We start from the raw sequence: 15,533 nt of genomic DNA, 5'->3' as shown, positions 1-15,533 counted from the left end.
CTCCAGGAGGTTTTGTCGATCGAAACACTGGAAGTGTTTTCAGAGATGAAGCGGGGTCATACGCTTTCGTCTCATATGCGTTCATTTTAATCGAACCACAACGTCGTATTCGGGAGCATACGCATTAATCAACGACAAAGAAGACGGATACGTTGTTTTTTGACGGTTTGTGAGCTTGTATCGTTACTATAACAAACAAACATTTAAAAGTGTGACTGTCTCCGCCGGTTGATATTGTGAAGCACACTGCAGCTAGCTACGTAGCACGCCAAGTTGGACCAAAACATATTTTTTGGGAAAATCCTCTAACGAATCGGACTTATCTGTAAGAAAAGCCATGGGGTCTTCCAAAAAACACAAGGAGAAGAGTCGGGATAAGGACACCGAGGACCGACGTCGCGAACACAAGAAACATCGCCACAAGGAGAGAGAAAGAGATGCGGAACGCGATGCAGGTCGAGACAAGGAGAAGAGGAAGCGCTCCAGATCCAGGGAAAGACCTGGTCGGGAAGGCCGAGGCAAGGGGGAAAAAAGCGGAGAGCCCCGTGTCAAGAAGGAAAAGTTGGAGGAGAGTTCAGTAATTGAGCCACAGTCTGCAAGCGGTGACGCGTCCCTCAGCATTCAGGATACAAACAAGCTCAGAGCCAAACTTGGCCTAAAACCTCTGGAGATGAATGAAAACAAAAAGGAGTTGGGCACAAAAGAAGAACCGCTCGTCGCAGAGACTATCAATCCAATCCATATAAAAAAACAGAAAGAAATGAGAGAGAAACTTGCAGCATTGAAAGAAAAACGCATTCGCAATCTAAAGCTGGGCAAGGTTAAGACCTTGGCAGAGGATGATTGGTTAGATGACACCACTGCCTGGGTTGAGAAAAACCGCAAAGCAGAAAAAGAAAAAGAACTAGCTGCGAAGCGAGCCCAGCTCCTGGAGGAAATGGACCAGGAGTTTGGTGTGAGCAGTCTGGTAGAGGAAGAATTTGGACAAAAGAAAAGAGATGCATATTCATCCCGGGATCTCAAAGGACTGAAAGTACAGCACAAGATTGACTCGTTTGGTGAGGGCCAGACCGTCATCCTCACACTAGAAGACAAAGGTGTTCTGGAAGAAAAGGAAGATGTGCTGGTCAATGTGAATATGATAGACAAAGAAAGAGCTGACAAAAATGTGGAGTTATTGAAGAAAAAGCCAGATTACAAGCCGTACGAAGAAGATGAGAGCATAGACGACATGGCCACACTGAAGGCCCACACTGTTCTGGCCAAATACGATGAAGAGATCGATGGGGAGAAGAAAAAGAGTTTCCGGCTGAGCACAGGTGGCGTGGCTGAAGGGGTACGGGAGCGAGAGCTCCAGGCTATTAGAGAGACCCTACGTAACCAGGCCCAGTCCCTGGAAATGCCCTCTCTCTCCATCGCCTCAGAGTACTACACACCCCAGGAAATGGTGGGCTTTAAGAAAACCAAGCGGCGTGTGAAAAAGATCAGGAAGAAGGTTCTGGATGAGCCGCTGGACGACACTCGCAACACCGACTTTGGCTCAAGAGTACGTGGCCGCGGCCGCAAGCAGGCAGAGGAGCTCCCGGAGATGCCCAAAGACAGCGAACCTGTTTCTACGCTGGTTACCGTGGTTCCCCAAATGTCTGATGACATCCGCATGGCGGAGATGGAGATGAGCGATGAGGAGGACTTCACGCCTCCTGACTCTGCTGTGATCGAGGAGGACGAGGCAGAGCAGGAACTGCAGAAACAACTGGAGAAGCAAAGAAAGCTGAGACAAAAGCAGCTTCTCAAGGACTCTGGTGAGAAAGTGGCACAGCAGATGAAACTGCTCGAAAGGGCGGCTGAGGATGATCCAGAAATGGGAAGCAACATCACATTCAACGCCACCTCAGAGTTTTGCAGAACTCTGGGCGACATTCCCACGTATGGCCTTTCAGGCAACCGAGAGGACCAAGAAGATATTATGGACTTTGAGCATGAGGCAGATAGAGAGGACGGAGGAGAGATGGATTCCGACATGGATGAAAACATTGGTTGGAGCACAGTCAACCTGGACGAGGAGCAAAAGCAGCCAGATTTCACCACAGCCTCGAGCACAATTTTGGATGAAGAGCCAATCGTCAGTTCTGGCCTCGCAGCTGCGTTACTGCTTTGTAAAAACAAAGGCTTGTTGGACACTCAAATGCAGAAAATATCTCGTGTCAAATCTGGAAAGCCAGGACCCCTGCCCAACGACAACTACTGCATCGAAGACAAGATGACAATTGATGACAAGTACAGCCGAAGAGAAGAGTACAGAGGCTTCGCACAAGATTTCAAAGAGAAGGATCTCTACAGACCTGAAGTCAAGATTGAGTATGTGGATGAGTCTGGGCGCAAGCTCACGCCAAAAGAAGCGTTCAGGCAGCTTTCCCATCGTTTCCATGGAAAGGGGTCTGGCAAGATGAAGACTGAGAGAAGGATGAAGAAACTTGAGGAGGAGGCCTTGCTTAAGAAGATGAGCAGCAGTGACACTCCACTCGGGACTGTGGCTCTGCTTCAAGAAAAACAGAGATCCCAGAAAACTCCATATATTGTCCTTAGTGGGAGTGGTAAAAGTATGAATGCAAACACCATTACCAAGTAGGCTAAGAGTGTATGCTACTTACCTAACGAAACGTGAGATGATATTTTAAGTAGAATTCTGTTAAAACGTTCAGTTGTAACAAGTACATTTATGTTGTTGAAATGGTCCAATAAAATCATTTAACCAAAGAATGTTGTTTTTTTTTACCTGAAGAGTCGTGTGAATAATAGCTTTTCCATTACACATGTGTCTTATTGCCAAAGAAGTGGTTACTAGGCAATTGGTTAAAACAGCATAAATTGTATGTACTTTAAATTATTTTTTTATAAATGACTTATCTTGAATGGTAGGTTAATATATTTTGATAGACTAGAATAATAAAACACAAACTTCATCGGGACCTGACTACCAGAAAAATGTAAGAGTTGTAAAAAAGAATCAGTCAATAAAACGAGTAGCTGCCTCGAATAGGTTGCAAAAAGACTTCTCATTCCATTTTATAATAAAATGTAGATCAGGAAAAAATAAATTGCTTTATAATTGAACCGAAATGTTAGAAACAAGTTTTAAAGTTAATTGATATGTATACAATCCAAATAAGGTATATATTAATGCCAACGTGCATTCAATTATTTAGATAACGAATACAATTTAGGTTTTTAGGGATATCTCAAATGTACCCATGTCATGTTATTTAAAGGTTTGCTCTATAACGGAACTAACTGGTGCGGCTAGCTGTTGCAGTACACTTTATGTGGAAGGTACTAAGCTAACATTAGCATCAGCTGAAAATAAGATCGCGTTTAATGGCCGAGCTCTAAGGTAACTATATTGAATGCAAATGGAATGGGCTGTGGCAAGACCCCACAAATTGTGTAGTTAAACTGAACCGTTCGCATTGTGATGCTTTAGTCTGTAACTTTACGTCAAGCTATCTTTAATGGCTAATGATTATGTTGGTAACCTACAACAAGCTAACGGGAAACTCCTAGTATTTGTAATCTACAGTTCACTTCCCAACTCATGACACAGGTTAATCGTTATCTATACGGATTGTGTCTTTTATGCCATGCCGGTGACTTGGATAGCCTGATGTTTCAGCACACGATTGGTATATATTTTCTAGAGTCCGTTAAACAGATTATCTAGTAGTAGCCAGTGTCCATAAAGTTGCTGTATTCACAACCAGGCCATGTAAGCTAGGCTCCCAAATATCATTATAAACAGAAGCCGAGACATGCAGCAATTTACATTATTGTGGTCAGACCAAACTTTGATTGCTGATCAGTAACGTTACGCTGTCACTGATCAGTAACGTTATCATTACTCATACAACACGACCCGCACAATAAAATTATAATATAACATCAACGATGTATGTTGTAGAATTGTACAACCACTCGTTTTACACGAATTTTTACTTTGATTTATAATATGACAATACGTCTAGTATAAACTGCAATAGATCTATCTATTATCGTTATCGTACTAAACATACATCGCCGCTGACTAACAATTGGCACAATCTGTAGTACAGTACAACTTCCTGATAACTGGTGAAAAAACATTTTTGCTTTTAATCTCAACAGGGCGAAGGACCACAAATTAACGCCAAGAGGTTTAGAGATGTCGGAACCTAAATCACCTACCCCTACCCCTGGCGACACGTACAAGGGTTGGCTCTTCAAATGGACCAACTACATAAAAGGTTACCAGCGGCGGTGGTTTGTTTTGAGTAATGGCCTTCTGTCTTATTACAGGTTAGTTAAACACCCACTCAAGCATCTCTTCTTTCTTAGATATACCTATTCTACTCTTTGGAGATATGACCAAAAAAAGTGAGGACTTGAAAAAATTATAAAACGTATACATTATTACTTTATTATGTAGTAACATCGAACTCTGAAGACCAGTACCAATTTACCTGATTATGGTAATATAATTGTTTAAGTTAAGCTTTATAATGCATTTGTTTCGCTAAATAGATGTTGTTGATACATGCTTTACTTTTTACCGTTTTGTTAATGATTCTGATTTAATAGTTTAAGATATTGGATTTTATACTTCAAAAGGTCCATTATTAACAATTCCAACTGTCCACAGAACCCAGGCAGAGATGGGACACACATGTAGAGGGACCATCAACTTGGCCACGGCCAACATTGCTGTGGAGGACTCTTGTAACTTTGTAATTTCAAATGGCGGGGCCCAGACCTACCACCTGAAGGCCAGCTCGGAGGTGGAGCGGCAGCGCTGGATCACCGCGCTGGAGCTGGCCAAGGCCAAAGCAGTCCACATGCAGGCCGAGTCCGGTGAGATTGAGGGGAAACCATTGAATAGTCCCTTGTACATAAGGCTCTTGAATGATTATGCTCATACTTTTTTTTCCACAGACGATTCTGGCGACGAAGGTCCCACATCGCCGCCTACCTCCGCACCAAGCGGAAGCAGTCGAAATATGGAGGTCCAGTCGACTCTTCGCACACTGGGCTGTAAGGTGGAGGATCTTTGCACCTGCAATGACCTCATCACCAAGCATGGCACTGCTCTGCAAAGGTCAGTGAGCCCTCACTCTGTCTTCCATATCTGTATGGCTGATTGGTAGCATTTTCCCAACGTCACCCCATGTTTTTCCACCGATTGAAGGCTACAAGGATATATAAATGTGGATCTTCATGGCTCCTGTCTCTTTTTCTTGGCATTTTCTGTGTGCTTCTTTCTTTCTTCCGTTTTATTCTCTTGCCGTATCTGCTGCCTGCCAGTGAACACTCAGAGTACCACTTTGAGGAGTTCTTCGAGTTCCACAAATCGATATAATTGATTGCTGTCAGAATATAGAGCTTGAACACAAATAAATAAGGCTTAAAGCACCTGTTTAAACTGACAAAATAAAAGCTCAAACTGCATGGTCGTTGATGCGTTGGCTTCTCTTGGTCTCCTTCTCGGCCCCAGGTCCTTGTCAGAGTTGGAAGGGCTCAGCATACAGGGGCCCATGGGCGACAAAATCAAACAGGTGACGGAGAGAGCCACGCTGTTCCGCATCACCTCCAACGCCATGATCAACGTGAGTTGCTCTTCAGTGCAATGAAACTCGCGGTGGATGCATTCCCCCATCCAACTTTATTTAATTTTGTTTTGTATATGCCTTTGGTCCTATTTACTTTTATTTACTATTGATACCATAGCAACATTCAGCAATTAAGGTGCTGGGAGGGGTTAAGGATAGCTTGCTCAAGGATACCTACAGGTTAGGCTGCAAACATTTGGGATTTAACCTGGTAACTTTCTTTTAGGAGTCTAATGAAACACCCATGCCATTTCCCTACCCCCTCGCAGGCGTGTAGAGACTTCCTCGGCCTGGCCCAGACCCACAGCAAGCGCTGGCAGAAAGCCCTGCAGGCGGAGCGGGACCAGAGAGTACGTCTGGAGGAAACCCTGGAGCAGCTGGCTAAGCAGCACAACCACCTAGAGAGGGCCTTCAGAGGGGCCACAGTGCTGCCCTCTTCGCTCAGCAACTCAGCCATGGACAACAAGGGTAGAGCTCTCACCATATGCACCTCTAGCTGTATTGCTGTATTGGTATTACTTTTATCAGAATAACTCTGACAAACTACCTCAACTCGTACATTTTAGCTCAATGTATTTTTGGGGTGGTGACCTACAAATGAACTCACTGAAATATGTTTGGACCTATTACAGAAAAAAACGCCTATAGATTAAGGCCCCGTCCACACGGGCAAAACAATCTTTTCTCCTCCGTTTTCCTTGGCTGCGTTTCAGTAATATCTCAGTTTCAGTAATATCTCCGTAAAGACGGACTGATTGCGAAAACGCATCCAACTGTAGAAACGCTGTAGTACATATTCAAGGCCTCTGTGTGGCGCTGGTTCACCACCGAAATGCATACAGTCGAGGAGGAGAAACCAGTTGTTAAACCTTTTTAGATTGAGCCGAAAATACTTTTTAAGGATTTACCAAGTGGCTGTATTTAAAGCTAAAAACAAATTTGTGTAACGTCGCCAAGCTGGTGAGGGGGTGATGACGTCATTGTTTGCGTATCAGGAGTCCACACAAATCCTAACACGGAATCACATAGGGCCGTTTTTTATCGGCCCTTTTATTTTCTTATCCACCCTGGGACATGGTTTCAAATAAGTGTGTTTTTCGGGCAACGAAAATGCCGGATCCGTCTGGACCGTCGGCCCAAACGCAAAAGACTTCTGCGTTTTGATGAAAAAATTGTTTTCGTGTGGACGGGGCCTAAAACTACTAACGGCAATTGCTCTGTAGTAAGGGGTTGAACAGGTGTTTTGCACACGTTCATCCAGCTTTACTCTCTGGTCCTCAGGGTCTAGCGACTCAGGAAAGGGGGACGCCAGTGATGAGGATGACGAGAACGAGTTCTTTGATGCCATGGAAGACCCTTCAGCCTTTATCACTGTCCCCGCCGACCCTAAATACCATAGGTCAGAACATCTCCGTCTGTTGTTGTCTGCAGGGTTGGTGAATGCCCAATCCTTTGTTTCCCTTGAATGAATTTGGATTTATTTCCTTAAATTGTTCGGTTTTGTCGTCTTGGCAGGAGGTCTGGCAGCAACGCTAGTGGGATAAGTTGCAGTGACCTTGGAATGGACGATCAGTCGGTGAGTGGATACTAAGACGTCTGTTGTCTGTGTCTGTTCGGTGGGATTACTTGTAGTAAACTGTTCCATGGCATAACATCAGCTTGGCTATTCGAAGGATTGAACTGCATTATCCAGGAAACTGCTGTAAAAAAGCTAAATATTAGATGAAGTGACTGAATTTACATTGGTTTGATTTTATAAATAATTTTTTAATAATCGAGAAAAAAAAATAAGGCTTGCCATTACCCTATGCATTTATCCCTTCTTGTTGTTCCTTATAAATAGTGTCTATACTATTATGATGGCACAACCACCTCATCACATACATCCTTCTTTCTTCTGCTAGTTTGATGAACAGTCTCTGACATCCAATCCCGAGTCTCCCCAATCTCTGGAGTTGGAGCCAGTCAGGCAGAGGCGGACCCGTGTTCCAGACAAGCCCAATTACTCCCTCAACCTATGGAGCATCATGAAGAACTGCATTGGCAAAGAGCTGTCAAAGATACCCATGCCCGTAAGCCACGTATATTCATGTGTTTACATTCCTGCTCGCATTCAATAGACAATGCAGGAAACGTATTATTTACTGTTTTAATTCATTTAGCAGACACTTTACATGGAGTCCATGTATTTTAGAAACCTGTCATTAAGCATGCAGGGGTTAGGCTTAATGCGCAAGAATCCCTTCAGATAGGTGTTCTTATCCGATTTCGCTTGTCCGTTCATGTACCGATTTCGGTCCGAAGTAGATGGGGTAAAGGTATTTACATCCATTTTAAAAGTCCTGTTGAGGTCTTATTCGTTTCTTTATCCAATAATGACTCTGCATGTAAACGCACTGATCATTTGGATTCGAACCATGAATATGTCCTGAGTCATCCGGTCTATTTTGCAAAGGAGGTGCCTCCCCTCAATCAAACTTCCTGAATAAATAACGGCTAAGTAAAACAAATACAATCAACCACGACAGGGCACCAAAAGATGCATTTTATTTTGTGTTTGTTTTGTTGATTCATCTCTAGGTCAACTTCAACGAGCCTCTGTCCATGCTTCAACGCCTCTCGGAGGACCTGGAGTACTACGAGCTCCTCGACAAGGCGGCCAAATGCCAGAGCTCCCTGGAGCAGCTGTGCTACGTGGCGGCCTTCACCGTCTCCTCGTACTCCACCACGGTGCACCGCACGGGGAAGCCCTTCAACCCCCTGCTGGGGGAGACGTACGAGCTGGACCGGCTCAAGGAGTGCGGCTACCGTTCCCTGTGTGAACAGGTGAGCTTCGGGTTCTGTCTGGGGGAGCTGTTTGTTAGGATACTGACACATGTTGCCCCCTCTTCGGGAAAAATGTCTATCAATGTTTCATTGTTTTGTGAGTGTCATTATCATATCCGATTATTCAAAGATCCACAAATCACACAAATGATCATAACTTAGTCTATGGGTTAGGTTGTTTGACTCCCGTCCGAAAGGTTCCGGGTGGCGTCTACATATAGAGCTCTCTCTAAAATAGCTTAAATCCTCCAATAGTAGTATTATTTGGTAGGGTTTAAATACGCACTCCTCTTTCTTGCCTCTGTCCCTAACAGGTGAGCCACCACCCCCCTGCCGCGGCCCACCATGCTGTCTCAGATCGGGGCTGGACCCTCAGACAGGAGATCTCCCTGGCCAGCAAGTTCAGAGGGAAATACCTCTCCATCATGCCTTTGGGTGAGTGAGCGAGGATCACTTGTAGTATGAAGTTATTAGGTGCTCTCCTTCTCCGTCCGGGCCCAGGAAGTCATTCTCCTGCCCCAGAACCCCCACAAACATTGGATATGCATTCTGGGCCACGTTCATGTTGTGAGATCATACCTCGTTGGTGGACCGTAAGGTTAAAATAATTTAACTCTCTAAATCCACAGGGTCCATCCAGTGCTTATTTGAGAAGAGTAACAACCATTACTCTTGGAAGAAGGTTACCACTACAGTGCATAACATCATCGTGGGGAAACTGTGGATTGACCAGGTTGGTAGAGTTTCGAATGACATGTTTCTCATGGACGAGGGAAGGAAGGAAATTGATTATAAATGTGGTGGAAGAGAATAATGAGACGATTAATCAACAATTAGACACTTTGATTAGATTGTTTAATTTGTAATTTCATTTCCAGATACATTATTTAAAAATAAGTATGTGCTTTTCATCAAATGTAAGTGGGATGCTTATCCATCATAATATAATTCATTGCAAACCCCAGTAGTAAGTAATGTGTAGATATGCTGAAGCTAGAAATACATTGCTGTCTCTCTCCTTTTGGGTCAGTCCGGAGAGATAGACGTGGTGAACCACCAGACAGGAGATCGCTGCCACCTCAAGTTCGCCCCCTACAGCTACTTCTCCAGAGATGTGGCCAGAAAGGTAGTCTACTCACACTGCTGTGTCCTGTAGCTTTATAGAAATATTCTACTGAATACATTTGAATTTACTGCCCGACAGTATAAAGGGTGCTATAATATGTGGTTAAAACACTCCATTCACCTGGAAAGATTTCTCTCTATGGTTTATATTCCGATCTATATTATCAATCCAATTTCCCAACTAGGTCAATGAATGCAAAAACATTGGAGTTAATTTTTCTAAGCAGCAACACATAATTGTTCTTGTGGTGGTAGCATAGGCTTTTTTATGTCTTTCCTTTTATGTTTAACTCAGGTAATATGTAATTAACCCAACTAGTTTACATACATATTGCTACATACATATTGACAAATGTGCCTCTGAATTATTCCTAAATATTAAATTTGCCTGGAATTCATCACGATAAAGTCAACCTAAGAGCTGCTGTTCTATCCATCGGCAGGTCACGGGTGTGGTGACAGACAAGGACGGTAAGGCCCACTTCGTTCTGTCCGGGACGTGGGACGAGAAGATGGAGTTCTCCAGAGTGATGCAGAGCAGCAAAGGAGAGAACGGCACGGAGGGCAAACAGAGGACCGTGTACCAGACGCTGAAGTCCAAAGAGATCTGGAAGAAGAACCCTCTGCCGTGAGTTTGGTCCTCCTCGTCAACTATGCCGTCATATTGTGTTGAAATGGATATTACATATTGCCTATTGGCCGATGTGATAAGCTACCATCACTGATGGTAACGGTCACACATTTTCTTTACCATTACACATTTTCCATTTCTCAAACATACTACTTTCAGAGCGTATTTTTTTCTATTTTATGCGTCAATAAGCATCCTGTTGAGAAAGTAGTATGGCTTAACCAACATTTTAGATTTCCTATGAATCACAACTCCTCATTGCACAGGATAAAAAAAAAAAAAAGCAATAGATTGTTACTCAATAAATCTCCTTCCCCCCCCCCCCCCCCCCCCCCCAGGGAGGGAGCGGACACCATGTACTACTTCTCCTGCCTGGCGCTGACCCTGAACGAGCTGGAGGAGGGCGTGGCGCCCACCGACAGCCGGCAGCGGCCCGACCAGCGGCTGATGGAGGCGGGCCGCTGGGACGAGGCCAACGCCGAGAAGCAGCGGCTGGAGGAGAAGCAGCGCACGGTCCGCCGCGAGAGGGCGGCCGCCGTGGTCGCCGGCCCCCCCGAGGAGGGGGAGGGTGAGGGGGAGGCTGAGGCTGAGGGTGAGGGAGAGACACACACAGACGCACACAGACGCGCGCGACACACACACACACGCACGTGACGAGACACACACACGCGTGTGCGACACTCACACACACTCACACACACACACACACACACACACACACACACACACACACACAGACACACACACACACACACACACACACACACACACACACACACACACTGTAAAGCGCTGTGATTTGAATAATCGTTTTCTCCTTTTTTTGTTTTGAGAACTTGCATGAGTAGCGTTTTGTCAGTTGTTTTTTTTGCCGCATGCAAAGTCTGCCCTTTCATTCTTCTGTGAACGCTTCCATGTGTCTGTTTCCCATGTCTGTCTCTGTCGGTCTTCTCCCTTAAGCTGTCAGTGAGGATGGCGAAACTAACCCAGCTTTGAAATGCAAGTATCCAGTATCCATTCCCCCAACTCGTCTCGTTCCTCTAGCTATTCTAGTCTTGCAACAAACAAATCAAGCACACATCTGCTTGTGGCAGGTGCTAAATGCTCTTTCATCTTCTTGTTGTCCTTCCATCCGTTTGTTTTCCATATAGCCGAGACAGATGAAACTGGCACGGAAGCAAGTGAGAATTCAAACGAAAGCAAGTATCCCTTCAGTAGAAAATACTGTTGTGCAGTTGGTTTCCCTGCTTTTTCTTTGGTGTCCGTTTTTTGTTTTTGTTGATGTGTGCTGCTGTTAGCCTTGATTTGACCAAAACAGCATGCATCTCATGTGATCCAAGATTGCATTGGGTTGGCAAAGGCACGTTAAAGTTTCTAAAGCATTCATTTTTTAACTTTAACAATTTGTTTACTTCAACTTTGTTGCCATATATTTAAGGGAGCTTTCTTTCCTCCAATAATTATTCGCTTGTTTCACATGTACAGCAAACCCAGAGGATTCTCCGCCTAACACGCCTCTTGCATGCAAGTACCATCTCATGATTCCCCACTTTTGTCTTAAATGTTCCTTCTGTCAATGTCTCGTTTTTTTCTATATCAAATCACTCACGGTCCTTTTTGTGTCCATTTGTCCCAAACATGCCTTCCAAACTATTCTTTCTGACAGCTTATCAAGGACCACACCCATCCTATCTATGCAAGTATTCCTCTCTTGACGTAGATAACATTTTAACGCCTGTCAGTTTATGTCAGTGCACAGTTGGGAAAAAGATTGTGCTCACTCAGAAAGATTCCTCTGTGTTATTTATAATCTGAACCGGTTTGAGTTACTGCCACTGTTTGAACAGGGAATGATTTTGTGTCTCGAGGTACAATGCAGTCTGAAAGGACATTTCAACATAGTGAAAATGCTTACATGCTCACTGTTCCATTTATATCATGTCAGCTACCAACTGAAAATCAAATATATTTGGCATCACAAAATGTCCACACACACACACACACACACACACACACACACACACACACACACACACACACACACACACACACACACACACACACACACACACACACACACACACACACACACACACACACACACACACGTATGTCTTATTCATACTTATTGTACAAAGACATATAGATAGATGGATAGATATCTCAAACATCTTGGATATAATCAACTCTGCAGTATTATAGCATATAGGTTTTATTTATTTATCAGACATACATATATATTTACATACATATTTACATACAATTTCAGCTTCAACACATGGTGTGGAAGCTGAAACTTTTAGAGGCCTGTCATTAGCATGGTGTTACCAGCCGTTGTTTTCATCGTTCCCTCCATTCTGAAAACCGTCTCCATATTGTTGTTCTTCTGTAGCCGAAGGCTTGGAAGATCCCTATGGTGCGCCCATCAAATGCAAGTAACATCAGACCATCCCATGACCTCTCCAATCCCCTATCTGTTCTCTAGGAGCAGTCCAAGTAGTCCTAGACTTTAGAGTTAACATAGTGTTTATCTGTCATGTCTGCCTGATGCTAGAATCATACATGAGCCCATACCAGGGTTAGCAGGCTCAACATTTCCAATAATATAATTATATGTTCTGCTCCAACTCCTATAAACATCTGCCGAGCTTGTTGATACTTTAACACCGAACCAATCGAATCCCAAAGGATAAAATCACATTACAGCAGCACGAGGGTGGATGGCCATAAACCAGTTTGTATGATCCCAAAACCAGTTGGCCTTTCTGCAATACTAGGAGTTTTGACTCTGTAACGGCTTTAAGAGTGACTTATAACACTAAACTGTATTCTATACAGTCAGGGGGACTGTGAAAAATCTAATCCACTGACTTGAGTAAACCTTCCCCGACATCCATTTACCCAGATCCCTGGTAGCTAATAAGTTATATCTGGCTCCTTTCCTCTGAATCTCCAGCTCCAATCCTGCTAAGATCTTCACCCGGAGAAAGAGGAGAATGGATCCCAATTAATTAGTTGTCCCTTTTTGCTTTTTCCACAACAGGTGCCCAGCACATCGATAACTATGAAGCACTTTGGTTCAAGAAGATAGACGACCCCGTCTCGGGAGAGAGCTTGCACGTCTACAAAGGAGGCTACTGGGACGCCAAGGAAGAAGGATCCTGGGACATGTGTCCTGACATCTTCTGATGGAGGAAGCTAACCACCCCTCCACTCCCTGCTGCGGAGCGGATGCAGATACAGTACACACACTAGAGGAGAGAGACAAAGAGGATTAACCAGATGATATGTACAGGGTCCTTCTGAGAAAAGCACAATTACTTCCTTTTTCATTTTCTAAAGCCCTGGTTTATGAGAATGAGGAAGTGAGAGGGTAGAATAGATTCTAATGACCACACAGGAAAAGTTCTAGGTTGAAAAGTTGAATACTGCCGTGTGAAAATAAACAATGGCCTCAATACCTTTTTTTTTTAATGATAAATGTACACACTTGTACTAGATCAACAACCCATCTGTAATTGTTGTTTACAGTTTTTCAAAATATAAAGAAACTACCCTCTGAGTTTAACATAGCAATGGGGGAAATCACCACCTACATGAGATTACTACCACTTAGATATTAGACTTAGAGTAGGGACATCCTCTTCCTCTGCAAAACAAGACTCACTGTGGCAGTTAAGGCCCCGAAGTACATCAAACAAAATCTAAATCTGCGTGTTCACATAGGCTGTCGATCACACAGATTTCAGCAAGGTGCAATATATTCAGTGGGTTTGACTAATGCGCATATCACGGTAAGACGCAATCATTCAAGTGTCATTGTCGACCAGTTGCAGGCAGTGGTGTGTGTCAGGGGCTTGTGGGGAAAATGTTGACTATTTGAGTACCCTGCACACACCGATTACGAATTTGTTTGAAGTATATCAAAGCCTTAACACTTTTTTGCACAACTATGTTTTTGACCTGCATCTCTCTTGACTGTACACAAATTACAATCGTCTGTTTGTAGTTTAACCTATAGCATTATCCTATAAGTCTCTGAGGGAAAATGTATATGTTCATGTAGAAGTGTGTGTGTGTGTTTTCAGGAGGGTAAATATTAGATTTAAAATATATTTGTTTTAAATCTTCTATTCTTATTTTTCTTTCAGTTTACATTTCACATGTCCTTCCTTAAACCTAATATTATTTATTTATAGAAGAAAATTCAGATTATTATATTCTATCCTAGTGATGTATACATTTGATTGGAAATACTTTGTGTGGAGTGATAGTTTTAACTGTGTGCTCCTTGTTTTCAATCAAGTTTGATCGATGATTGGAGAGCTGTTTTATATTAAAAGTGTACTTAAACACAAATTTTGGAAAAAGAAGTTATAGAATGTTGGTGTGTGTGTGTGTGTGTGTGTGTGTGTGTGTGTGTGTGTGTGTGTGTGTGTGTGTGTGTGTGTGTGTGTGTGTGTGTGTGTGTGTGTGTGTGTGTGTGCACGCGCGCGTGAATTAACTACTAGCTGGGCTAGCTCTTTATAATGAAAGATTGTCTTCATTAGTATAGTTGTGTGTCCCTTTCTGTAAAGCATAACGTGTGTTGAACACAATCGAACAATTAGTTGTATTCAATGTCCTACTCATGTTTTTCCTTTTAATTTTCTATATAAATGATCTTGTGTAGCAGTTATTAGTCTTGCTGGGAATTTGTGTCTTTGGTTTTTTTTACTTTTCCTTTACAGTCTTGCTCCTCTATCAATTTGTCTATTCTGTATGCAACATCTGTTTTTGCCTCCCTACATTTCTTAGTCCTATTTTATGTCCAAACACAAAAATATGAAGTATCTTTACAATCATTTATCATTGTACAATCATTTGTAATTGGTATTTTATTACAGCAAATCACATACATTGTTTATGTTTAATTGATTGTATTGCACAATCGTTGTAGAATACTAAACAACATAAGGAACACATTGTGTGGGCTAAATTGGCCATATACAACAACTGAATATTTTATATTTAGATCTTGTAAAATGGTTGTTTATTTCCTAACCTACCGTTTGTAGGAACAATGTTGCCATGTCTATAGTAAAGGATGCATATAGTAACAACAAGTGTTTTGTGAAGTGTTTTATATAGCTTTGCCTATTTAAATTATTTCCTTGAGATTGGGTCGCACACTAGAGCTAGATTCACTTGAAATGTGTTTATTAAAATGCAGTGCATTATCTTTTGTTCATGAGAACTTCTATGACGCAGCTTTTTTTAATTCATCGCACGAGATGTCTCTTTCATTCTACTCGTGACACAAACACTCAGTGAAC

At 42.9% G+C, this 15,533-nt stretch overlaps 2 protein-coding genes across 15 annotated transcripts; both read left to right on the top strand.

Annotated features, from left to right (window-relative positions):
* Window positions 1-19: 19 nt before the first annotated feature.
* sart1 (spliceosome associated factor 1, recruiter of U4/U6.U5 tri-snRNP) lies at window positions 20-2,757 on the top strand. The gene has a single exon (XM_030350506.1). It carries the CDS (start codon window positions 338-340, stop codon window positions 2,627-2,629), a length of 2,292 nt encoding a protein of 763 aa, XP_030206366.1. The 5' UTR covers window positions 20-337; the 3' UTR covers window positions 2,630-2,757.
* A 493-nt stretch (window positions 2,758-3,250) lies between these two features.
* Window positions 3,251-15,439, top strand: LOC115541044 (oxysterol-binding protein 1). 14 transcript variants are annotated; one of them, XR_003976259.1, is made up of 20 exons: window positions 3,251-3,391; window positions 4,159-4,329; window positions 4,673-5,125; window positions 5,522-5,633; window positions 5,906-6,104; window positions 6,918-7,035; window positions 7,152-7,212; window positions 7,541-7,708; window positions 8,217-8,462; window positions 8,777-8,897; window positions 9,092-9,195; window positions 9,493-9,588; window positions 10,031-10,215; window positions 10,557-10,810; window positions 11,179-11,217; window positions 11,370-11,417; window positions 11,704-11,914; window positions 12,611-12,649; window positions 13,262-13,565; window positions 13,640-15,439. XR_003976259.1 is itself a non-coding variant. In XM_030352770.1 (20 exons), exons 1-20 carry the CDS (start codon window positions 3,252-3,254, stop codon window positions 13,278-13,280), a joined length of 2,703 nt encoding a protein of 900 aa, XP_030208630.1. In that variant the 5' UTR covers window position 3,251; the 3' UTR covers window positions 13,281-15,439. The 14 variants fall into 14 exon arrangements, 13 of the variants coding, with proteins under 13 accessions (XP_030208630.1, XP_030208624.1, XP_030208628.1 ...); XM_030352770.1 differs by having other exon boundaries at window positions 4,673-4,881; window positions 4,963-5,125; window positions 13,262-15,439; XM_030352764.1 differs by having other exon boundaries at window positions 11,704-11,742; window positions 11,885-11,914; window positions 13,262-15,439.
* Window positions 15,440-15,533: the final 94 nt, after the last annotated feature.

This window comes from Gadus morhua, chromosome 3 (assembly GCF_902167405.1).
Source record: "Gadus morhua chromosome 3, gadMor3.0, whole genome shotgun sequence".
Lineage (NCBI taxonomy): Eukaryota > Metazoa > Chordata > Actinopteri > Gadiformes > Gadidae > Gadus > Gadus morhua.
This window is presented reverse-complemented; position numbering and strand designations above follow the sequence as displayed.

Bases quoted from the DNA above. Each gene is read 5' to 3' on its own strand.
- LOC115541044 (XM_030352763.1), top strand. From the start codon at position 3,252: ATGTCATGTTATTTAAAGGTTTGCTCTATAACGGAACTAACTGGTGCG. The intron at 6,105-6,917 runs GTAGAGCTCTCA...TCTGGTCCTCAG, and splicing joins CTCAGCCATGGACAACAAGG to GGTCTAGCGACTCAGGAAAG. The intron at 7,709-8,216 runs GTAAGCCACGTA...ATTCATCTCTAG, and splicing joins TGTCAAAGATACCCATGCCC to GTCAACTTCAACGAGCCTCT.
- sart1 (XM_030350506.1), top strand. From the start codon at position 338: ATGGGGTCTTCCAAAAAACACAAGGAGAAGAGTCGGGATAAGGACACC.